Here is a 25,268-nt window from a genome sequence, read left to right on the forward strand (position 1 = left end):
GCGGTGCAGTTAATATCTTAAAAATAGAGGGGAAGGCAGGTATACTCATCTCTAAACACTTTAGATATGACTTGTAGTTTCTCCAGTGGACTTAATGTCTGATTTCATGTGGAACCAGAGGTTGGTAATGGAAGGAAACCAGAGGTTGGTAAAGGAAGGACAACAGAACTTTGAGTCTAACTTGCTAGTGAAAATGGATGGTATCTCTTTAAGACAAAGACCAGCCTTGAAATTGGTAACAGTTAAGGATTTAAAAACTAGTAAACAAGCTAGTGTCTGTGTTGATGCACATTACCTGGCTGACCGAGGGGTGGGGGGGACTTGCTAATAGCTATTAGCACAGAGATCATACCCAATCAGCCAGTGAATTCTGTTAAGCAAGAGAAATCAGGGTTTAATCCTACAGGACAAGGAGGAAAAAGAAAACTTCCTTTTGGAAAGGGAAGCCACAGGGTAACCCTAAAATGCCAAAACACCAATGGTATTGAGTCAAAGGTGTGAAATGACAAACGTGATTGTAGATGGACACTTGCAATTAATTTGTTTATTGCTAATGGTAGTTTTTGTAACTCATGTGTTGCTAATACCAAGAATTGTAAAAAATATACAAAGTGCCTAATCTTTTGGAAAATCTCCTAAACACGTTAAGAGTAATGCATAAGAACACACTTTGTTAAAAGACCTTGTGATAGGTATCACAGGAGTTCAGATATACTATGACAGGTTTCAGAGTAGTAGCCATGCTAGTCTGTATCCGCAAAAAGAACAGGAGTACTTGTGGCACCTTAGAGACTAACAAATTTATTAGAGCATAAGCTTTCGTGAGCTACAGCTCACTTCATCGGATGCATAGAATGGAACATATAGTAAGAGAGATACATCTCACACACACACAAGTTGGAAGTTACCATACAAACTGTGAGAGGCTAATTAGTTAAGATGAGCTACCATCACCAGGAGAAAAAAAACTTTTGTAGAGATAATCAAGATGGCCCATTTAGACAGTTGACAAGAAGGTGTGAGGATACTTAACTTAAGGAAATAGATTCAATATGTGTAATGACCCAGCCGCTCCCAGTCTCTATTCAAACCCAAGTTAATGGTATCTAGTTTGCATAGTAATTCAAGCTCAGCAGTTTCTCATTGGAGTCGGTTTCTGAAGCTTTTCTGTTGCAAAATTGCCACCCTTAAATCTTTTACTGAGTGGCCACAGAGGTTGAAGTGTTCTCCTACCGGTTTTTGAATGTTATGATTCCTGATGTCAGACTTGTGTCCATTTATTCTTTTGCATGGAGACTGTCCGATTTGGACAATGTCCTTGGAGAGGGGCATTGCTGGCACATGCTGGCATATATCACATTGATAGATATACAGGTGAACGAGCCCCTGATGGCATGGCTAATGTGATCATGCAAGGCATTGAATTTAGCTGTATGGAATGGAAATCCATCAACTTCATGAAAAAACTCGTACAGATACAGACAAACATCATCTTCCTCAGTGGCAACTGAGGTCTTGTTTTGCAGGGCATCTTTTGGAGCCAATATGGTTCCATGAAGCCATGACACTTCTCATATGACAGAGCTTTATAGTGATCTTCCCTTTTTGCTGCAGAGTACTTTTAAATAAGATAAGTTAGTAGAGGATAACTGTTCACCTTAGTTGAGAGGCAGAATGATCGGGTGGGTAGGGAACTGGACTGGGGCTCTGACCCAGATTCTTGTTGACTCTGCCCTGCTGCATGACCTTGGGCAAGTCGTTTAATCTCTCAACCACTTGTCTGTCTTATTTTTTTAGATTGGAAGCTCTTTGGGGCAGGTATCTTTTCTTACTATGTGTTTAGTACAATGTCTGGCACAATGGGCCCCTATCCTTGGTTGGGGCCTCTAGATGCTACTTTAATACTACTGCTAAGCATAATTATTATACAGTAACTATAAGTCAATACACAATCTTGAATTAATATGTATGTGTTGCCACTAAAGCTGGCTCTTTCCACTCAAACGCCTCTTGATACCCAATTAGGGACAACATTTTTTTTAAGCAAGCCAAGATTTGTGCTTTTTTTTTTTTTTTTTTTTTTTCCAATGACCACCACATTTCAGATTTCCTAAGTAGCCATCCTGTGTACATCCAGAGCCAGGCCCTTCCCCCACTCTTTTTTTTTTTTAATATACCCCCTTACATCTTAGATTATGGTCTCCAATTGCAAGCTCTCATAGGAGGACATAGACATATTTGTACAATGCCTAGCACAGTGAGATCCCAATCGTGATTGGAGTCTCTAGATGGTACTGCAATAGAAATAATGCTGCTGGCACTGACTTCAGACAGCAAATGGCATACCTTTTGATCCTGATGCTGAAGGACACTCTCTCGTCATCGGAGCTTGATACATTTTCTTATGTTAATTTTAGAAACTATCCTCTTAACAAAATATACATTCTAAGGGAGAAAAACCTTCTTGCTGTACATCTTAATAAAGGAGGGGGAAACAAAGTGTACATTGTAAATGATTTCCATTAGTTCTTATTGACCTGAAATAGAAACCAGCGGACACTTCAATGTGCATGTGCAACAGCAGGGGTTTCTGCCAACACTAATGTATACTCCCTTCTGTGAGATCCACAGTCCTGCACCTTCCTGCAATGATTCTGCTGCCTCTTTAAAGTGAATGGCATATTAGCAAGTGCCGGCTTTTCTGAAATAATAGTCTGTGCAGTGCTTGATACCAGACCTGATACCAGCCCATTCAGACACTGAACCAGTGCATATCATTTATTTAGATAATAGTGTATATTATCTAAATTCAACTTGTAAATGCCCTCTGCTTGATTTTGATTTCAGCAAATCAAAATTTTCAAGATTATTCTAATCTTCATAGTACGTTATTTCACAAAATTTATTTTAATTTGTACTCCTTTCAGCTGTAAATGCGGTATCCTTGGGGAAAAATGGAGTTGTGGAACTGATGTTCAAGATCATTGGCCCTTTTAGTAAAAAGAATACTGGCCTTATGAAGTGAGTAAAAGTTTTTAACATACTATATTCAAAAATTTAAGGTGCTTTTAAAACTTCCTTTTTGATGAAAATATTTTTTAAAATCAAATCTTTCCTAGTATTTGACAGTTAAATGATAAGGGAAGAACACCCCTTTCCACCCACAACAAACCCAGGATTCTATTAAGGCCTATCCAGAGCAATGTAGCAAAATCTTAAAATTTGTGGTTATGGTAGTTGTTGCCTTTTACCTTTGCACACCTCCCTCATACATCAGTCACCTGTAAAAAAAATTTTGTATGGCTTTACCACATCGTAGATTAAATTTACTAGTTTGTTGTTTCTCTTTTTATGTTGACAGGGTTGCTTTAGACACACTTGCTGCATTGCTAAAATCAAGTAAGTGTTTGACTACTAGAAACTATTTTTACTAAAATATAAAAACTAGATTAAAATAATATTAAGAGTCTGGCTGAAACAAAGAGAAGCCAGGAAATGTAGAATTTAAGTTGAAATTCATCTTTAATATGCTCTGTTCATTATTGCCACATGTATAATACATAGTAACTCTTTATCCAGTTATGCAACACAGAGACTACCTGACTTAGGTAGAGACGGACTTGGATCCTGAGAAGTGGAAGAAGCTTTTTTCCAAATACTCAACCATGCCCCTCAACAGTAGAGTTTGTGACCATCTCCTCCCAGCCCTGACTGCCATGTGTGTCAGTGAGGATGCTGGGGGATGGCACCAAATGTAGTCTCCATCATAGTCAGGCTGTCACTAAATAGGTCTTGGGGTCTGGAGTATGTGTCCTTTTTTGGTGATACCTCTAACGTGCAGCTATGGGGAAGTGACAGGACCCATCCTTCTCCAGTGGCAGCTAAGCATGAGAGGAGAGTGATGACGACAAATTCTACCCCCACTGACTCTTCAAGTATGTTAAGGGCAGTGGTGCAAGTGGAATCCATTTCTTACCGGTACCAGGGGGACCCACGGGGGCGAGGGTATGCGATGTTCTCACTTGACTCCTCCCCAGCCCGGGGCCCCCACGCTCTCCCCGTCCTCTTCCCCATGATCCACCCCCCCTTACCTGGAGAGGGGAGGCTCTGTCCTCCCGCTGCGCCTTCAGAACCACAGTGGCAAAAGGAATAGAATGTGGGGCCACTGGGTGGCCCCATACCCGCATCTCCTCCGGCACGGCTGTACCGGTATTGCCCCCAGCCCTTCCACACAGGGTCTCCTCTGTCTGTACAGCAGCAGCCCTGCCAGAGGACAGGGCTGACCACAGGACTCTCCCAGAAACTGCAGCGTGGAAAGGAGCAGAACGTAGGGCCGCTGGGTGGCCCCATGCCCGCAGCTCCTCCAGCACAGCTGTACTACCCCCAGCCCTGTCCTCTGGTGGGGCTGCTCTACAGATGAAGGAGACCCTGCATGGAAGGCACGGTACAGCTGTATCGGAGGAGCTGCGGGCATGGGGCTGCTCAGCGGTCCCACCTTCTGCTGCTCCTCTTTCCGTATCAGTATGCCGTATCAGCTATAAATATCTTCCTTGTACAGTGTACCTGACCATACCGCCCTACTTGCACTGCTGGTTAAGGGTCATGATCCTCTTCCCTCACAAGAACCGTGTGCAAGCGATCGTCGTCGTAGAACTTCAGTAGATTGGGTAGGCATTGAGGTGATCAAGGCGTATGTAGAACACCTTCAGGGCTTTGACTGGAAGCTCATTTGGATAAGGTCTCTGCTCCATTTTGCGCTGAGCTAGCTCGCCTCACATTTGATCAGCTTAGTACACCACCTGCCTCTGGCTCTCAGGACTGTAGTAGTAAGTAGTTTTTAGGCTTCATCCCTAAGAGAATGCCAATGGAAGGAAATGTTAGCTCAGAATAATGTTGGTCTGCTCCTGTGTAAATGCAAAGTCAAAGCTGAGATTTATGGAGAATTAAGAAGCTGAGATGTGTATTTTCAGAACAGGAGACCTTAAATGATGATGTGTGTAGGAAAGATAGGAAGTATGGTAAGAGACTTGATGGACAGGAAGTATGGCTTAAATAAAAAGTGGGAAAGTAGGTTAAATTACGAAGGATGAATATAAAGAAACACAAGCATGTAAGGACAAAATTAGACAAGCTAAGGCACAAAAAGATTTAACTAGCTAGGGACATAAAAGGTAACAAGAAAACATTTTAACAAATACATTAGAAGGCTAAAATAGGGAAGGAGCAAGTTAAGAATTACTTTGACAAGTTAGATGTCAAGCCCTGCCACCTTAAAGACAACATGCATCCTAGAATACTCAAGGAGCTGGCTGAAGAGCTGTCTGAGCCATTAGTGATTATCTTTGAGAACCGTTGGAGGATAGGAGAAGTCCCAGAATATTGGAAAAGAGCAAATATAGTACCGATCTATATAAAAAAGGGAGAATAAGGGCAACCCAGGGAATTATAGACCAGTCAACTTACCTTTGGTACCCAGAAAGATAATGGAGCAAATCCGTTGTAAGCATCTAGAAGATTAAGGTCATACATAACAGTCAACATGGATTTGTCCAGAGCAAATCATGTCAAACCAACCTAATATCCTTCTTGTGGATTGGGGGGCAGGGCGGGGAAGCAGATGTGATATATCTCAACTTGAGTAAGCCTTTTAATATTGTAACACATTACCTTCTTATAAGGAAACTAGGGAAATATGGGCTAGATGTACTTACTATAAGGTGGATGCATTACTTCTCTCTAGGAAAGGTTTTCCAGCCAGTTATCGATGCTTCACAGTCAAGCTGGAAGGGCATATCAAGAGGGGGCCTGCAGGGATCTGTCTTGAGTCTTGTTCAATTTAATATCTTCATAAATAATTTTGGATAGTAGCATAGAGCACATTTAAACTTTGTGGGTTGGGGAAGGTGGGGGTTACAAGCCCCTTGGAGGACAGGAGTAGAATTCAGAATGATCTGGACAAACCAGAGAAATGGTCTGAAATTAAATAGGATGAAATTCAGTCAGGACAGATGCAAAGTATTACACTTAAGAAGGAATAATCAATTGCACAAATACAAAATGAGAAATGACTGTCTAAGGAGGAGTATTGCAGAAAAGGAACTGAAGGTTATGGTGGATCACAAACTAAATATGAGTCAGCAGTGTAATACTGCTGCAAAAAAGTGAACATCATTCTGGGTTGTATTAGGAGGAATGCTGTAAGCAAGACACTAGAAGTAATTCTTCCGCTATACTCAGCACTGATAAGGCCATAACGGGGCAACTGTATTTAGTAATGGGCACCATACTTCGGGAAAGATATGGACAAACTGGAGAAAGCTCAGACGAGAGCAACAAAAATGAATAAAGATTGAGAAAACATGTCCTATGAAGAAAGATTGGAAAAAATTGAGTTTATTTAGTCTGGAGAAGAGAAGACTGAGGGGGGACATAAGTTTTTTTCAAGTTTTTAAAAGGTTGTTATGAAGAGGAGGGTGACAGATTTTTCTCCTTATTCATAGAGGACTGACCAGCAAGAGAGATTTAGGTTAAATATTAGGAGAAGCTTCCTAATAGTAAGGGTAGTTAAGCAGTAGATCCAATTACCTAGGAGTTTGTGAAATCTGTCTTTGGAGGTTTTTAAGAATAGGTAGACAAACACTTGTTACGAATGGTCTAGATAATGCTTTACTCCCCTGCACCAAGACAGGATTGACTCGTGACCTATAGAGTCCTAAATTTCTATGATTCTATTATTTTTTTTTTTTTATGTAAACTGAGATTCTGCTTGTGTTCATTTTGAGATAAGTTTCTCGCATACTGAATGTGCTGGCCTTTGCATTTTGTTTCTCTGCATTCCTGAGGCATGTAATTTCACACCAGAAATGCATAATTTGTGAAGAGTTTCATTTATAAAATGAAGATTTTAAATGTAAAAGAAAATAGAAGTGCCCTGCTAAATCTTAAACTAGTGATTGTCTGTAAAGATCTCTCTAGTTATGATTGCAGAACTGTGTGTTATAACACTCTGTTTTCCCCTCAACCTCAATAGTGGGAGTCCAGGACTCTTTCCCCAGCCCTAACTGCCATCTGTGTCAATCGGGTTTCTAGAAGATGGCACTGAAGTATATACTGTCTTCCCATAGTCTGTCTAATTAAATAGGTCTTGGGTCATGAAGTAAGTGGTGTTTGGTGACAGCTCTGAAATGGAGCTATAGCTAGGGAAATTAAAGTCCTGGTATCTTGCCGAAGAATTTTCCTTTTGGTTGAAATAATTTTAATCACTTATGTTCTGCGATTTCTGTATTACTGTATCCTGGCCACCAATTTCTTACATATTCAGTTGAAAAACTTGAACTTTAAAATTTCTATCTAATCAGGAAACTAGTTTTCACTGAAGTTCAATTATTTTGCTATGTTTGAAAATTTTGAGGCTTGAACTCATAAATTTGAGTGTGTGAGCAACAGAAAAACATCTGAAGTCTGTAGCCTCTGCCTTACATTTTATAGGTGAGGTAAACATATATAGAAGGCATGTATACACATATTTTATGTGATTTTGATTTACTAGTTTTACTGACTTTGTGCCTGTTAACTAGTGAAGCAGAATCTTAAGAAACTAGGAAAGTTAAGAGTCAGGTTTGAGGAATGAAACAAACCGTTGACATTTATCACTGCAATCAGTCTTCAGACAAGTAGTATTTTCTAAGCCTGTTCTATTGTTAAATGTAAACCATAAATAGAATTTCTATATGGGGTTTGACCTGGAGTGTCAGTCACATGAATATATTATTCATAGCAAAAATACTTACAAAATAGTGTAATTGTTTTTCAGATTAATTATAATTTAAAAGTAGCATATCTACATTTACTGCTTGCTAATGTCTGTTTTGTAAAACAAATAATTTGTGAGCTATATAAACCAGAAAACTTCTTGTTTTGTGTGCACATTAGCTTACTGTTCAAACCAATTTATTTTTGAAGTGGGGTTTTAATAAAAATTTTCAATAGCCTAAAGTTATCATTTTTTCCACCAAATGTTATCGTGGAGCAAATATTAATAGAAATGTATAAACTCATGGAAACGTTAAGTTAAAAAGGAAACACTGATGCCAAATACCTATCGTAGTGCTGCCTGTCACCATTACATCAGTTTAAATTGCAAGGCTTAGACCATCTAGGAAATTTGATCCTTCTTTACATATTCTGCTCAATCACAATAGAGCAGTGAGTCAAATATGAGTATTCACTGAATACAGTTTCTTCAGCCAACTTAAGTATGTGTTTTAGAATGACTTAGTTACAGGCTTTGTGTCTTGATATAGAAAGCAGTAGCAAAGCATGCACGGGTATGTCTAGAGAATGTAGAAACTTACTTTGTGGAACATGCCTTATGTAATTCAGTGGAAGAAAGGGAAACTGCACTACGGATGACTGGAGTGCTTGTCACCATAATGATTCTATAAAATGGAACACAAGTGAAGTTGCTAGCTTTAAACTTGAACTAAAAGTAATATTTACGACTACTGATGATTAGTGAAAACAAGAGTTAGGTTATTATATGCTTTAGCAATCTTTAATTTCTTTTCTTTTCTTAAGAAACGAATGCCAGGAGAGCGGTAGACAGAGGATATGTCCATGTGCTTTTAACAATTTATGTAGACTGGCACCGTCATGATAGTCGACACAGACACATGCTGATCCGTAAAGGAATCTTACAGTGTATTAAAAGTGTTACAAATATCAAGTTGGGAAGGAAAGCATTTATTGATGCCAATGGGATGAAAATTCTTTACAACACTTCCCAAGTGAGTTTAATTCCTTTTTTTGCTATGATTGCACATGAAGATTTTTTTCTATATGCTATTATGGGTATGCTGTTTTAAATGATCTCATGACTCACAGTCGTTAGCATTTATTTTCTACAAGACAACTTCTAAGATCAAAAGTTAAACAAAACAGTTAAATTTCTTTTCACCATTGAATTGTTACAGTGTACATTGCAAACTACTATTCCATGGTAAAAGTATATTTGGCTCTTTTTTACATCCGTGCATAACCAAATTTTCTGTGCTGAATTAGAGCTGTCAAGGCTGGTACACCACCAGCTATGTGAATTGATATGTGATTTTATTGCTTTCCTTGTGGGGACTCTCTCTGTAGGGGTTATTTCCATTTCTAGTTGAATGCTGAAGGTCTCCCGGTGTCTTCTGCTTTGCATCTTAAGATGTAAAGCAGAAATCATATACTAAGGTAAGTGCATCATTGTCATGGTCCTGTTCCATGTGGTGGTAGTACTCTGCCCTGCTACAAGAATTAAGTTTAACTTCTGTGCTTGGTCTCATTCTTTGGCTTTGCCTCTCTCCAGCTTTAGCCATGTGATGGAAGTGTTTTATACTTCTTGGCAATAATTTAGGCTACCAATGGAGAGACTCTGAGCTCCAAAGAGAATTCTCTTCCAAATGATAAAGGTGTAGCAGGAGGATCTACAGGTTTCAGTCAAATGGAGTAGGCAGAGATTCTTTTATATTCCATTTATTCAAGTTGTCATAAAAACTTAGTTGTACCTTAGTATAACTATTTTTATATTAAATTCATGTTGTTCTGGAGTTTTCCAGTGGCAATATAATCTAAAATATTCTAGTCTTTTGTATGTTCTACATGCAGTGTTGTATGTTTCTAAGAACAGTTGTGTAGTTTGCATTCCATTGTTTTCATTCTTTCTTTTTTGTAACAGGATTGCCTTGCTGTGAGAACTCTTGATCCTCTAGTAAACACATCAAGTTTAATAATGAGAAAATGTTTTCCTAAAAACCGTCTTCCACTACCAACTATTAAAAGTACTTTTCATTTCCAACTACCAGTTATCCCTATTAGTGGTCCTGTGGCTCAGATGTACAGTTTGCCTCCTGAAGGTATAGTCAGTTGGTAATATGTTGGCTTTTGTTTTTATATATATTTAACATTGTTCTCTGCTAGATGGATCAGACTTGCACATGTGTTTGTGATTATCTAGTCCTCTAGAGCTTGGGCTCACTGGGGAGAGTGAATTAATATAGATTCTCCTTCAGCTCAGTGGTAGGTCTGTGGTTTTGGAGCGGAGTGTGAAATTCTGTCTTCTGTACTATGTGCAGGTTAGCTGACAACAATTTCGTCTGCATGTGTGTGGCTATGGGCTGAATTTACTTTCTTCCAAATGTCCAAATAGGCACTAATATTGCATTCATTAAGGAACCAATCAACAGAATGAGTGCCTAAGTGATCTTTTACTAAAAATCTGCAAAATTCCTGCACAAAATCCATTTGAATTTTTAGAGTATTTTCTATGATCCATAATAGGCCAAATTCACCAATAGTGTAACTAAATACATATGCACTGAAGCCACTGTAGTATGCCCACTCGTACCAGCAGTGAATTTAGCCCAATGTTCCTAAATTGTATCATGCATACAGTTCAATGTGCTTACCTTAGTTTTATTTTCCATTGAAATAAATTAAAAATGTTAAGTCCTTTCCTTCATATTACTGGAGCCAGATCCAGTCCAAAATCTAGCAGTGCAAAGTGTCCAGAAAGGCAACTTAAATCCCCCAGCCCTGTTTGGAAGAGGTAGTCGCATGCTGAGCAGAGAAGGCCTGGTCCTGAGGAGTTGGTCCAAAGTGTCTTCAGTGCATATGTTGAATGTTTTCTGTGTGAATATATTTTTTTAAAAAGTGGAAAAATCTTTAAATGTTCTTACTAGACAGAAATGTAATACATGGTTCTGCAGTATTGCCAGCTGAGCCTTCTGTCTCTGATAAATCTGGTAATGTTTAGCATTCACATGTTTCACAGAAGTTTAATTTGTGTGGTATTGACAGATTTCAGTTGGTGAGTGAAAGTTTTACACATTACATTTTCTTCTGGAATGTACATGTTGTAGAAAACCTACATCTGCCTTACTTATAGAGCATTTTATATCGCAGTGGATGACGTAGTAGATGAAAGTGATGACAATGATGACATCGAAACAGAAAGTGAGATTGAAAATGAAAATGAAGATAAGGACCAACTCTTTAAGGTTAGTACTAGACCCAATCAAAGGGAGCAGATTTATACCATCAATATATTTTTTCGTTAATTTAAAAGTTCACTTTCGCCATACCCATAACTTTGTGTTCATGTATTAAGGAGATATCGGTAGTGAGTCCGACTGGTATTTCCAAAGGGGCGTAACGGAGATGCACATTGAGATAGTTGCCAAAAGTCCACTGAAAATGAATGGAAGTTGGGTGTCTTATTCCCTTATGTCCTCTTGGGGAAAAAAAAAATCTTCTGTAGTTAAAGTTGAATTAAGATTCCTACCTAGGGTAGGTCTAAAATATCTGTTTCACACATCAGTGATTTAATATCTCCAGATGTTGGCACACTGACTCTTCAGAGGGCAATTGAATTTACATGTAGTTCGTAGCAGAAACATTTAAAATGTTCCCTCTGAAGTGTTGCTCTGTCGTCTGCACTTTTTGCATTCCTCCCTAAACAACCAGAATCCCCATGAACTGTACATATGCATGCATTTACTTTCAGATAGTAACTGTGGCCATGGGCCACGTCTGAACTTTTTCAAATTAAACATGCATGCTTTTTGTCGGAATGAAGTTTCTCACCTTCCAATATCAAGCCCCACTTTTCCCACCTCCACATGACCCTCCTTTAGGATTTCCCCCATACCTCTTATGCAATCCTGATGCTCTGTCATCCCATCCAGAGCCCTTTCTTTTGCAGCCCCTCTGCCTAACGTCCTTAAAATGGATACTGATAAACAGATTATCAGTGTTTAAAAGCCAAATGTTGTAGGAAAGTGAAGTTGTTGTAAGGTGCAGGGGTGTTACGGAATGGAAAGAGGGAACAGTAGTAGTGAAGCATGAGAGAAGTCTGGACTATATTAAGTTGTAATGGGGCAAAACAGCCGGACTTGGAGGAGAAATGCAGTTCTTCAGGGCCACTACAAGAAGTGGGATGGTGGAGAGGGAAGCGCTTGTTGAGGTATCACAGTTCTGCCTGAGTCATTACACAGGGTACAATATGCATCAATACTGATAGTATCTGTGTGAATAACTACCAGAATTAAAACATACTTATTAAAGCTGGGAAATTTTGTACATCAAAACCTTACTTAACTTTGGTGTGTGTTTTTTTTAGAGTAGGCCGTAAGCCAAAGCAATGGAGTAAGCAGTTAAATTATTTTATATCCTATCTGTACTCAACTCATTAGTTCCCCCATCACAATCTCTATCCCAGTCTGTAGCCCACATAACTTTGTACTCATCTTGAATGATTTCACCTGAGAAATATATTACACATACTGTATTTGCATACAGACAGGAAAATTTATGACATACATGTGGTGATATATCCAAGGTTTTCTGCAGACAAATCAGATTGGTATGCTAGTATCTGTTTTATGTAAACTATTAGCAGTGCTTAATATATAACTGTTTTTTAGATTTGAAGCTCTTTTTTGTAATTTAGCTGAGAATTTAACTTTTTCTGTTGCTCTTGCAGAACGATGATATAGAGACTGATATTAACAAACTGAAACCAAGGCAAGAATTGGGACGACCCATAGAAGAACTAAAAATGTATGAACAATTTTTCCCAGAACTTGCAGATAACTTTAAGGTAAAGCATGTTAGATTTAATTAATTGTTTTACTGCATATCTTGAATGCTCTGTTTTTAACTGTTCATAACTGTTAACTTCTAACCCATCCTTTTCAAACTTGATCATAGTCCTCAATGGGGTACGTCTTGCTTACATGCCAAACAGCTAAATTCAGCTGTTTAAAGTTATTGTGTGGGAATAATTTTTATAGCAAGCATAACTACCCCATGTCTGTATTTATAATTTTTAAAAAGGCCCATGGTGTCTTGGTCACACTTGGAGGTAGGGGAGAAAAGTGTTGGTTGGGGAAGGACATCCCTCGGGGGGAGGGATAGCTCAGTGGTTTGAGCATTGGCCTGCTAAATCTAGGGTTGTGAGTTCAATCCTTGAGGGGGCCATTTGGGGCAAAAATTGGGGATTGGTCCTGCTTCAAGCAGGGGGTTGGACTAGATGACCTCCTGAGGTGCCTTCCAATCCTGATAATCTATGATTGTAGATGGAATCCTCATATGGAATGCTCTGAGCATGTGAAAAGAGGGTATGCTTGGTAACGAACACTGTATTTTACCATAGATTACTATATATTCTTTTAAATAACAAGGAATGCTGGCTTTTAGTGCTAGGATGATGTTTGCTGTGCTAAAAGGGAAATGGTCACAAGAGCCCCTATTGACTTTAGGCTCCAAATAATCAATTGATTTAGCAGGTACTATGAGGGGGTGTTCATGACACTAAATGAAAATGACTTTAGCATGTTTGAAAACTGTAGATCTCTTCTGAATCATAAATGTAAAAATGGTACCATGGGATTCCATGTTTGTCTCAATAACTTCCAGAACAAACTTCCGTGGCTTGAAAGAAAATTACATTTTTATTTATTTCTTGCCCTTTGAAATCAACTTGACTCGGAGCACAGGTTGAGTTTTTCCTCCTCTCTTATTCAACACCACATATAATAATAATAATTAATAAACTCTGTAGGCCAAACTGGATGCCATATTTAACTCTGTAGTTCTGAAGTTGTCTTTCGTGTCAAATTTTACATTGCCTCTGTAAACCCATCACCTCCAGTGGTTTTACACAGATGTAACTAATTTAAAATATTAAATCTTTTTGATACACATGAAAGAATAGGATACAAGTCACTCTCTCCTTGCTATGGTGGCTGTGCTAATAAGAGAAAAGAGTAAAAACTGTTTTTGGCACAAGTGTAAAGAGGGCTCTGAAATAACAGCAGATCTGTTATGTAAGAGGGTGTCCCTTTTTTTGTATGAACACTTTTTTCAGAATAGAAGAGTACTTCAAGCATCTCATTCGTGTGTAATTATGTGATGCACTATCAGCTATTTGTATAATCCAGCAACAAATTTTTATTTGTAAACTAATCAAAGTTGATATGGAGTAATTGAAGCAATGATTTGTGAACTCCAGAATACCATTTTGAGTCATTTTTAACCTTATACTACGTCTTAATTATGTTACTGAGCTAGTCACTAATGCCAATCATTTTTCAGCTTACCTAGTGACACTAGCAATATGAGTTTTATTTTAAGATTATAAATCAGTGTCTATCTTGCTGTAACTAATCAGAAAAAAATACTGTTTGTTTAAAAAAATAAAATAGTAACTTTGATATGTCTAAACTGGTGTAAAGTTGTTCTGTTGAAAATATAAAACCAACACTGAAAGTTTGCAGATGACACACAAATTGGGGGTGTGGTAAATATTGAAGAGGGCAGGTCACAGATACAAAGCAATCTGGATTGTTTGGTAAGCTGCATGGAAGCAAACAATATGCATTTTAATATGGCCAAATGTAAGGAACAAAGACTGTAGGCCTTCCTTACAGGATTGGAAACTGTAAGCTGGGCGTCGCTCACTCTGAAAAAGACTAGGGAAGTCATAGTGGATCATCAGCTGAACATGAGCTCCCAGTGCAGTGCTGTGGCCCAAAGGGCTGGTGTGATCCTTAGGTGCAGGAACAGTAGGAGTAGAGCGATTATATTACCTTTCAATATGGCACTGGTGCAAGCACTGCTAGAACACTATGTTCAGTTCAGGTGCTCACAATTCAAGAAGGATGTTAATAAATTGGAGAGGGTTCAGAGAAGAGCTATGAGAATGATGAAGGAATTGGAAAATGTGATAGCTCTATCTAGTGATAGATTCAAGAAGCTCAAAGAGAAGTTAAGGGATGACTCTATCAGCCTATCAATACCTACATAGGGGACAAATACTTGATAATGGGATCTTCAGTCTAGCAGACAAAGGTATAACAAGATCCCATGGTTGGAAGTTGAAGCTAAACAATTTCAGACTGGAAATAGGGTGTACATTTTTTTGGAACAATTAACCAAGAGTTGTGGTGGATTCTCTGTCATTGACAACTTCTTCTAAATCAAGATTGGATTTTTTTTCTACAAGAACATGCTCCAGTTCAAACAGGACTTGTTTTGGGGAAATTCTATGGCCTGTGTTATATAGGAGATTAGACTTGTTGATCACAGTGCTCCCTTCAGGCCTTGGAAGCTATGAATAGCTCAGCACTTTCCCACTGTTTTCGTGTACATATCTGATGACATGAGAGACTTTTATGTTTGAAATAGTAAATCTCTTTCTGCCATAAGATGACTTCTCACAGCTACTTTTTGTCTGACTTCTTATGGCAAAAGTGTTTCTTGGGGTTTTGAGGAAGGTGTATAGTTTCCCTAGGACTTTGACTGACTGTTGGTATGGCAGACAGGAGACCTGTGTTCTTCCTGGCTCTGCTGTTGGCTTGCTCTGTGACCTTGGGCAAATTACTTGATCTCTTTGCCTCATTGTCCCTAGCTTTAAAATAGGGATAATGATGATTACCCACCTTTTGTAAAGCATTTGGTGATCTAAAGATGAAAATTATCATATAAGAGCTAACTATTCTCCTTTAGACTTCATACAGCAGGACACTGCTAAATCTGTATGAGAGAAGGGACTAGGAAACGGTCAAAACTTGAGGGGAAATACATTTTATTTCTTGTTTAATATCTGAATATTGGAAAAACTGGAAAGCAAACGGGTAAAAATTGATCAAGTGGGAATGTTTGTTTTAATGAGAGGACAAAGACGTTGATGAACCTTTCTAGTTCTTATGTCAGCAATATTATGTATCTGCAATGTGATTAAATGCTGCACACCTTTTTAATTTCATGGCACAATTTAAAAAAAATTACTTGGAAGTTTTGGGATGTCACTGAAGAACTGCCTCATTTTGGTGGTGGCATGGCATTTTTCATTTGGAATAGGTTAACTTTTACAAAGTTTCTGTAGCTTAACAGGCAAACTGTTTAGGATTATGTTTATCCTGAATACCTTATTCCAAAATATACTTGTTTTATTGCCACTAAAAATCATGGAAAGGAAAAGCGTCCTTTTATAAGTGAATACAAACAAACTTTTAAAATGTGAAAAACTGTTTCCTAATCATGTTCTTTTTTTGTAAAGGACTATGACTTAGTCTCCAAGGAACCAAAGCCTTTTGCATCTGATGCAAATCTAGGTGGACCTATTGTTGTTCCTACGGCAGGAGAGGAGCAGTCTGTAGAAGCAAATCACTCAGTCAAGGGAATTACTATGAAAGAGAGCAATCACTTGCAAGCAGGGGAGTGTAATAAAAGGCCAGCCTTTTTGGATTTGCCAAAGAAAGATAGCAACAAAGACAATATACAGCAGCAAAGTGATCAAAAGAAACTGCTTTCGTCATGCCAGTGCCTAAGTTATGAAATAGTGAAAGGCTTGGACAGGATCACTCTGCAGAATACTTCAAAAAATGAACAGTATTACAAAACAGGGTGTGTAACGAAGAAAGAAAGCAAAACTAGCCTTACCTCACTCACTTGTAATAAACCTTGCCAGCATGTTTCATCTTGTGGAAGTGTTCTGTTTGAGGGACGATCTGTCCAGCTGGGAAAGCTGTGCTTCACGGGTGTTGATCCTGAGGAAGAGGATGATTCCAGCTCGCATTCATCAGGGGAGCAAGTGATGCTTGAGGTTCCTGATATATTGCCACTCCATGACCCTGATCTTTATATTGAGATTGTGAAAAACACAAAGTCTGTTCCTGAATATTCAGAAGTGGCTTACCCAGATTACTTTGGTCACATTCCACCTCCATTTAAGGAGCCTATTTTAGAAAGACCTTATGGTGTGCAGAGGTGAGTTGATGTATTTCTTTGAAAGACCAATTGTTGCAAGAATGTACAAATGAGAAATTCATATTTAATGTACAAAATTATCAACTTTGTTTATAGTCTTGTCTCTAAAACATTTTCAAAGAAAATTATTCTGAAAGCAAATGACAAGCTGGTACAAACTAGTAAACAAGGTAATGAAGTTCTATTGTGAAAGAAGTTTTTGGTATAATTTTCTGTAATTAAAGCTATCTGAATGTTAAGCTACCAAAAAAGTTTTTCTGAAATGAGAAATACTGCCTTTAAAACTTAATGTGAAAATAAATGGAGGGTGCAAGCAGTAAACGTTAAGTTTCTAAAGTTAAGCATTACTGTAGGATAGGAGATGGGACTGCTGGGGGAATTGGCTTTGTGAGGCAGTTGGAACTTTGGGGAAGAAACTCATGCCGCTGTCTGTGTTCAGGACCCAAGACTGGAATTCCAAGAGCAGAGTAGGCTAAAACTCTATTCTCTCTACTCAGTACAAAGGGATTACACTGGGATTGTGTGGTTTGGTGAGTCACTCACTCACCCCTTCCCCCTCCACCCCCCAGACTAAGGGCTTGTCTACACTGTGATGTTGTCAACAAAACTTTGTCTTTCACAGGTACTTGAAAAGCACAGCCTTGTCGCTCAAAGTTGCATAGTGTAGACAAGCCCTAAGAGAGAGGGGCAGCTGGGGTATTCTCCAAGGGTTTTAACAAGTTCTGCTTTCAGCGGGGCTGGGTATATAAATAGCTCCCTTTCCTCAGAACAAGGAGAGTCTGATTTTGGTGGGAGGTGGGGATGCAAAGACACTGTTAGTTTCTCTAGGAAGAAGGGGTTAAGTAATCCATTATTATGGTTTTCATGCACTGTTTTTTTGCTTTGTTTTGTTTTTTGACTTGGGAAAGAATTGTGAAGCAGATCTGTCTAGGGATTGACCAAATGATTTTTGTTGAGGAAACTATTTTGAGCTTTTTAACTGAATCATGGATCCTCTTATAACTCCTCTTCAGAGAAGAATGTAGTTCAAGTTTGCTAAAGTTAATGTTTACTAGATACACCCGCTCTTTTACACCCTGAGATTTGAGGGTTATGTTCTTACCGTACATTTTTAGGGCTTTTTAAGGATCAGGTATTTTGGAAGCTGGGATGATCACTCAAGATGCATGAGTCACCAGTCTCATGACTATCCCAAAGTTCTAAATTCTTTTGCTAGATAGCTTCTAAATATGGCTAGATAGCTTCTCGTGCCTGAGACCAAAATCCAAGAGTGTGAATCTATTATAATTGCTGCTGTTAGAGAAGAAGAATTGCAGGTAAGTAATCTTTTTTGCTTTTCCAGTTTTCCCTTTGTTTTTAAACATAAATATCTTCAGCTATCTTTTTTCCAGCCCCAGAACTATTAGCTGGTTAAAAATGTCCAGTATCTTTTACCTTTATTTTTTTTCTGCAGTTTTTCCCAGTTCATTTCCATTTCCATTATCATTTTAATTTATATGTCTCTTGTCACTGAGGTATCTGAATACCTCACATCATTAATGGATTTTATTCTGACAACACCCTGCTGAGATAGGGATAATATTTCCCTATTTTACAGATAGGGAAGTGAGGTATAGGGTAGATAAAGTGACTTGCTCAGGTCATGTAGGAAGTCCTGTGGCTGAGCCAGGAATTGAAGCTAGGTCCCAGTGGCCTATCTTCTAGACAGTCTTTCCTGCTACATGGGTAACTTGTTGGGCTTGTGATTTCTTTTAAGATTGGTTACTCTTGTGGTTAGACTGTCTTAGGTTAACAAGAAATGGCCTATCTTCTCCCCAGCAACATTTACTTTAAGTGCAGATAATTGCCAGCCTGAGCCCACTTTCAGACTGCACTACAACACCCTACAGTGTTAATCGGCTTCCTTCTATTTTATTGCAGCTGCTGTGCAAGTTTTCCCACACAGCTCAGCCAATATACACTCTAGCTTTTCCAGTCCAGCGCCTCCTTTGAACAGATACTGCCAATTATGCAGTGGTTTGTAATATAGATAAAATGTCCACCAAGCATTTGTCTGAGACCACCAAACTCATTCTCATTTGTGACCCAGTCAGTAGATGAACCTAGATCTCCAGAGGTGAAAGACTAATGTCCTAACCCACTCACTCCACAGCTTAGCCCAGGGGGTCTCAACAAATTTTTTGATGGACTCAGACTGCAGCCACCAACTCTCACTGATGGTTGTACTGACACTTTTTCCTAAAATACTTAATTAACTTCAGGAAAAACCACTAAATGTGTCCAGATACACATCCACATCATTGTAATGTATATTTGCCGTTTTTTTTTTTGGCAGACTCATTAATGCTGCCTTCCAGTTTGGGAGTGATATTTGTAAATATCACAGCACACTTAGTAGCTACCTGGGAGGCTATGAAAAGAGAGAAGTGATATTAATAAACATACAAGTACCACTTTTCACAGATAGCTAGTAAGTCTGCTGTGAAACGTGATACTTGCATGTTTGTTAATATCACTTTTTTCTCCCTGAAGGAGGGGATGGTGGCAAAAGGGGAGGCAGCAAGGGCCAGAGGCGATAGTGGGATGGATTCGGGGTTGGGGAAGGCAGCGAGGGCCCAGGGCAATGTGGGGGATAGATGTGGAGCAGTGGGAGGCAGCGGGACCAGGGGTGATGAGGATGGGTGGTGAGTCCCACTGTCATGTGGTCAGAGCCAGAGCCTGGTGTTTGCTGCCATGCAGCCAGGGCTCAGTGCCCACTGCCAGAGCCCGGAGCTGGGGATAGGAACTGCGTGGCCGAAGCCAGGGATCGGAGCCCGCTGCCACACAACTGGAGTTGTGGGTCTGTGCCCAGGGTCAGTACCTGCCGCCACATGGCTGGAGCTGGGTGCCGGAGCCCAGGGCTGCGTGGCTTGAGCCAGGAGCCAGTACTCGCTGCTGCGTGGCTGAAGCTAGGGGTCGGTGCCATGAATCAGCACCTGGGGCTAGCTCCCACCACCACGTGGCTGGAGCCCGGGAACAGAGCGGTGGGATGGCGCCTGCTGCCATGCACCTGGGGCCAGGTCCATTTAGCTGGAGCCTGGGGCCACCGCACGGCTGGAACTGCGGGCCAGAGGCCAACTGAAGCTCCGTGGCCAGAGCTGGAGATCAGCACCCGTGGCCAGAGGTTAAGCACCAAAGTCCTGTGGTTGGAGCCTGCTGCCATGCAGCTAGGGCTAGAGGTCATTGGTGCCTGGGGCCAGCGCTGGCCACTTCACGGCCTGAACTCAGGACTGGAGCTGGGGGCCAGCATCTGCCACATAGCTGGAAGCAGGTCTTGGAGGCTGAAGCCCCACAGCTGGAGGCCAGGGCTGCGTGGCCAGAGCCGGGTGTGTGTGTGTCAGTATTCGCTGTCCCGCAGTCAGAGCCTGGGGTCACGGCCAGGCTCCCGAAGTCCCGCTGCTGGAGCCTGCTGCCCAAACCCCCTCCCCACAAGGTGGGTCAAGAACTCACCTTGCTCGTGCAGCGTTGTGCCCCACCTCTCTCCAGCGGCGGTGCAGGGTGGCGCATCAAGGAGCAACAAGGAGGGAGTGGGAGGGGCCGATGCTTTTCTCTCCTCCCCCTCCATCCCCCAATCACTTCCAAGGAGGCTGTCGTGGCCGCACAAAAAGCCTCACGTGGCCACAGTGGCCACATTTGAGAAACATTGGCCTACCTCCTAAAATCCCTTATAATTTTAGTTACAGAAGGACTTGTATAAATTACTCTTATAACGGAATCATTTTCAAAGGTTACCTAGTTTTAAGCACTAATACCAAATAATATAGATCATCACATACTGAGCTTCTGCTATAATTATAACAAATTATTTCATAAAAGTTAAACCCCAATGGGTTTTGTACATGAAGATGCAACCCCTGCACATGCAAGTGTTAGAATTGGTCACCTGTGTATATGCAGGTGCTTGCACACCACAAGTGCACACATGGGGATGACATGGAGGCTTCACTGAAAATCAGACCCTGCATGTTTGTGTTATAGCTTTGTTGACACACAAATTATGTACCATTTCTAGTTACTGTTGTAAAATGTATTTTAAGTGAGGATTCTCTTCTTACTACAGGACAAAAATATCCCAAGATATTGAAAGACTGATCCATCAGAATGATATTATAGACAGAATCATGTATGACCTTGATAATCCCAGGTAGGCTATATTTGTTGTAAAACAATCTTCAATTTGATTGTCAATTTTGCTTTCTTTAAGGAAACTATTCTGGCTTAAGATAAAGTACAGTAGATGTGAAGTCTGTGGTAAAGCCTGTCTTAATCAGGACAATACTGTACCATTTTTGCTGTAATCCTGAATGTATTTATTCTAGATAGATTTCCAATCAAAAATCTGAATTAACAAATGAGTTCCAAAGATCCATTTTACTTACAATGGTCTCTCTTTTTTTTTTCTTTCTTTTTAAAGTTATTCAGTGCCAGAAGAGGGGGAGTTTTTGAAGTTCAACTCCAAATTTGAGTCTGGAAATCTGCGCAAAGTTATTCAAATTAGAAAGTAAGATATCTTTCATTTTCTTATTTTGCATATATACTGCAAATTTCTTATTTTAAGAAGACTTATTTCTCTTTGTTAATCTTCAGAAACGAGTATGATCTCATTCTGAACTCAGATATAAACAGCAATCACTATCACCAATGGTTTTATTTTGAAGTCAGTGGAATGCGGCCAGGCATTGGTTACCGGTTTAACATCATCAACTGTGAAAAGTCGAACAGTCAGTTTAATTATGGTAAGACCTCTTTTCAAAAGGGATGGAAAACTAGCATGTAGGGAGACCTACTGGACTATCCAGAACAGGATACCTTTCCCCCCTGGGATCACTAGATTATTCATCTTTCTTACAAATGAAACTCATAATATTTCATGTGGTGATGTCATTACAATTATTTTTTGAGTAAAACTGAAGTATAAGAATGCTGTTCCAGGCTCCTACTAAAATTGGGGTAAGGCTATTATCATAAGGTGCTGGAAAAGAAAAGCTGAGTTGTTCTACATTGCGCCAAGGGGATGAAAACTGGGAGCCATTAAGGCCCTCCTTGAAAGTTTTTGCATGTTTTAGTAAATGAAAATAAGTGCAAACATTGTCAAACAACTTTGTCTCCTGGATTTTGGGGATTTATGTGTGAGGGAAAATGTCATGTTACTGAATGTAATCAGTAAATCCATGTAGGAGACCAGAATGAGCTGTAGGTTTAAGTGGAAAAAAACTCAAGTTCTCTTTTCAAAATTGTTTATTTGCATCCCCACTTTGGAAATGTTCGTACTTCCCATGTGATATCTGAAATTTCTAGCCAGTAGTGTCTGTTGGGGCTGGGCATACACTCTTCCAAACTACATGCTGACATAAAAAAGAGCATGGTCCCCACTACTGTTCTTTTCTTCCATCCACCAAAGGATCAGTGGCCTTAGAACACTTCCTTCATCAGTCTTTCTTTTTTTTGTCCTTTTGGGCATTTTCCTGGTCAGTTTAGTTCTTTTAAAAGCTGTTTTTTTCACCAGTGTCAATGTGGCCATCCAGAGCTAGTTTTTCAGCTCTAGTGTTTTTCAGCCTTCCTGGCTCTCTGTACCAGTAGTTGGGTCTGCAAACCTCTATGGCATTATTAAGGCAGACTTCAGGTTCTGTGGTTCTTGTGATGCCACAGTGTTGGTCACAGACAGCTGTGTTCAATGCCTTCGGTACTTGAGTGAAAGATCAGACCTAGATAGATGTTCCATCTGTCTTGCCTTCACTTCCTGAACCTGGAGGAGCACAAAGAACCCATCAAACTCTTTCTAGTGGAGGATGCTTGAGACTTAGTTGGCAGTCTTGTACTGAATGTCAGGCATAGTCTGTTACTCAAAAGACCTGAACACCAAAAGAGCCTGCTTGTGACATGGATCAAAGCGGAATGTAGAGATCAGTGGGCAGAGCATGAAGCCCTGCTGTTTAGGCCCGAGAGTCCAACTAAGTGTGAAGCTATTCTCCGTTTCTCTGGATAATCAAATTGAAAGTTAAATAGTGTTTCTCTGAATCAGCTGTGCAGCCAGGCAGAAACAGAAGGCTCCATTTTGACTTATAACCCACCAAGAAAAGTTCAGGTGCCCACTCAGTAGTTGCAATCATTGCAGGATAATACTTTTTCACAGAGCCCATAATTAAAATGAGGGACTCATTGTCACAAGAAGTTGTTTAGGCCAAGAATTTAGCAAGAACGCTCGATATTCTTGTTATCCATAGAAATGTCTAAACCCTCTTGTATTTTCCTATCAAAATTTTTGGAAGGAATATTAAACCTCCTGCTTGAAGGCTGGAGCCCAATCTCTAATGGAGGTTAGGATGGATTCCACACCTCTGTTACACCTTCTGAAGCATCTGGTACTGTCCACTGTGGGGGAGACAGGATAGCATGAGCTAGGCAATTTTGGTACTCAGACCTAGAGAAACTCCTTACCTTGCTGGTTCTGCCCAACCTGGACTCTCAGAACAAGGCCAGAGCCTGTACCCAAACCAGACATCCTTGCACTGGATAGCTTGAATGCTGCCTGGATAATGTCTTCAGAAAGAAGCTGATCTACTACTGTTCAACATCTTGCTTCATGATGGAAAACCTTTAACCAGGCCGATATAAAAAGCCAAATGAAAGAAATGTTTCTATTTAGGCAGTTCAGCAACACCTTTCTCCAATGGCAGCTCCAACTGCAGTGATACTAGACAGTTTACTTTCCCTGAAATATTTGGGTCTGTCTCTAAGCCTGATAAGGGTTTAGCTGGCAGTGATCTCTGCAAATCCTCCCTATTTACAAGACCACGTTGTCTTTTTCACATCCCACAGTGAGGGCAGTCAGGACCAAGGGTCAGAGCTAGGTAAACCCTGAGGCTGGGAGTAGCAGAGGAGTCCATAGGTTCCAGGCCAGGATCAATACCAAGGTTCAGAGTTCGAGTCAGGTTTCAGGGGCTGGGTCAGGAGATGAAGTCCAAGTCAATCTGGGGTCAAAGCCAGGAGTTCAGGAGCAAGGAGCTGGAATGGTCGTGTCAGTTCCAGGAGATCTGGGCTGGTGCCTGCACATGTCCTGAAATACCTCTTGAGTTTATATAGGCAAGGGAGCCAGTCAGGAGACACGGGGCTGCAGCCTGTCAGACTGCTTCCCATGGTCTGTGTCCACAGTAGGGCATGGGCAAGTGGAGTTCAAGCTTGTGACAGCTGCTGCTGGGTGGCAACATGAAGATGTCAGCGGCCTGGGAGCTCGCAGGCCTGGGTTCTAGACTTTACACTCACCAGTCAGGAAAAACCCCTGCTTCTTGAGACCCTGTTTCACTATTGATTATATTGATGGAGTCTCCCTCTTCGCCTACAGCTACCTGCTCTGTTTATCAGTGAAAACTGCCTTTCTGGTAGCATTTTGCCTTTCAGATAGGAGGGATTCAGGTCCTCAAGGCCAGGCCCCCCATATATGGTCTTCCACAAGGGCAAGGACTCCCTCGGGTCTCACCCTAAAGTTTTCTATGCAAGGCAGCTTCCAACTTCCTTGTCAATCTGTCGATTCACTTCCTGGTTTTCTTTCCTAACCCATGTTCTACGCCAGGTGAAATGAAACTTCACATTAGATAGAACCAGGCCATTCCGGTACACACTTTCTTTATGGTGTTTGCTGAAAGTTTTGAGACAACCCATATCATCCCAGAGACTAAGGTATGTGTACGCTGTGAAATTAAGTCAATATTATAGAAGTCGTTTTTTAGAATCGATTTTATACAGTCGTTTGCGTATGTCCACACTAAGCGTATTAAGTCGGCGGAGTGCGTCCTCACTACCATGGCTAGCATTGAGTTACGGAGTGGTGCACTGTGGCTAGCTATTCCACAGTTCCCGCAGTCTCCACCACCCATTGGAATTCTGTGTTAAGCTCCCAATGCCTGATGGGGCAAAAACATTGTCGCAGATGGTTCTGGGTACATGTCGTCAGTCGCCCCTCCCTCCGTGAAAGCAATGGCAGACAATCGTTTCCTGCCTTTTTTCCGTGCGGATGCCATATTGCTTTCAGCAGACGGTGCAGTAGGACTGCTAACCATAGTTATCCACCGCTTCCGCTGCAACTCTGCCCTCTGCTGCTGTTGTCTCAATAGCAAATTTCTCCATGTTGTCTGTCATGGGCTCCAGGGTACAGGTGTTCTTCCTCAGGAAATGTGTGCGGTGCTAACTTCCGCCTCTACTCTACTCTCCTGCCCTCATGAATCCACCTCGCAGGTCCTCTCGTCGTTCTCTATAAATATCTATTCTCGTGGCATCAGTCGTCAGCCACCTCTTCCGCTGCAACTCTACTCTCCTGCAGATGCCATACCATAGCAAGCCTGGAGCACGCTCAGATCACCACGGCATTTATGAGTATTGTAAACACCTCGCGCATTATCCTGCAGTATGTGCAGAACCAGAAC

General features: G+C 40.6%; 1 protein-coding gene across 16 annotated transcripts in view; it reads left to right on the forward strand.

The window, feature by feature from the left end:
- The window catches only part of AGTPBP1 (ATP/GTP binding carboxypeptidase 1), a 167,029-nt gene that overhangs the window by 80,383 nt on the left and 61,378 nt on the right, over positions 1-25,268 (forward strand). For all 16 annotated transcript variants that reach the window (XR_005225729.2, XM_037901764.2, XM_043547337.1 and 13 more), the window contains 10 exons: positions 2,928-3,021; positions 3,362-3,399; positions 8,578-8,786; positions 9,716-9,893; positions 10,942-11,036; positions 12,521-12,637; positions 16,100-16,809; positions 20,909-20,992; positions 21,263-21,349; positions 21,436-21,584. Coding sequence is in view for 15 of the 16 variants with exons in the window: in XM_037901764.2 (XP_037757692.1) it covers positions 2,928-3,021; positions 3,362-3,399; positions 8,578-8,786; positions 9,716-9,893; positions 10,942-11,036; positions 12,521-12,637; positions 16,100-16,809; positions 20,909-20,992; positions 21,263-21,349; positions 21,436-21,584 (1,761 nt within the window). In the remaining variant the exon portion in view is untranslated. The remainder of the gene's footprint in view (positions 1-2,927; positions 3,022-3,361; positions 3,400-8,577; positions 8,787-9,715; positions 9,894-10,941; positions 11,037-12,520; positions 12,638-16,099; positions 16,810-20,908; positions 20,993-21,262; positions 21,350-21,435; positions 21,585-25,268) is intronic.

The sequence above is a fragment of the Chelonia mydas genome, chromosome 5, assembly GCF_015237465.2.
Source record: "Chelonia mydas isolate rCheMyd1 chromosome 5, rCheMyd1.pri.v2, whole genome shotgun sequence".
NCBI lineage: Eukaryota > Metazoa > Chordata > Testudines > Cheloniidae > Chelonia > Chelonia mydas.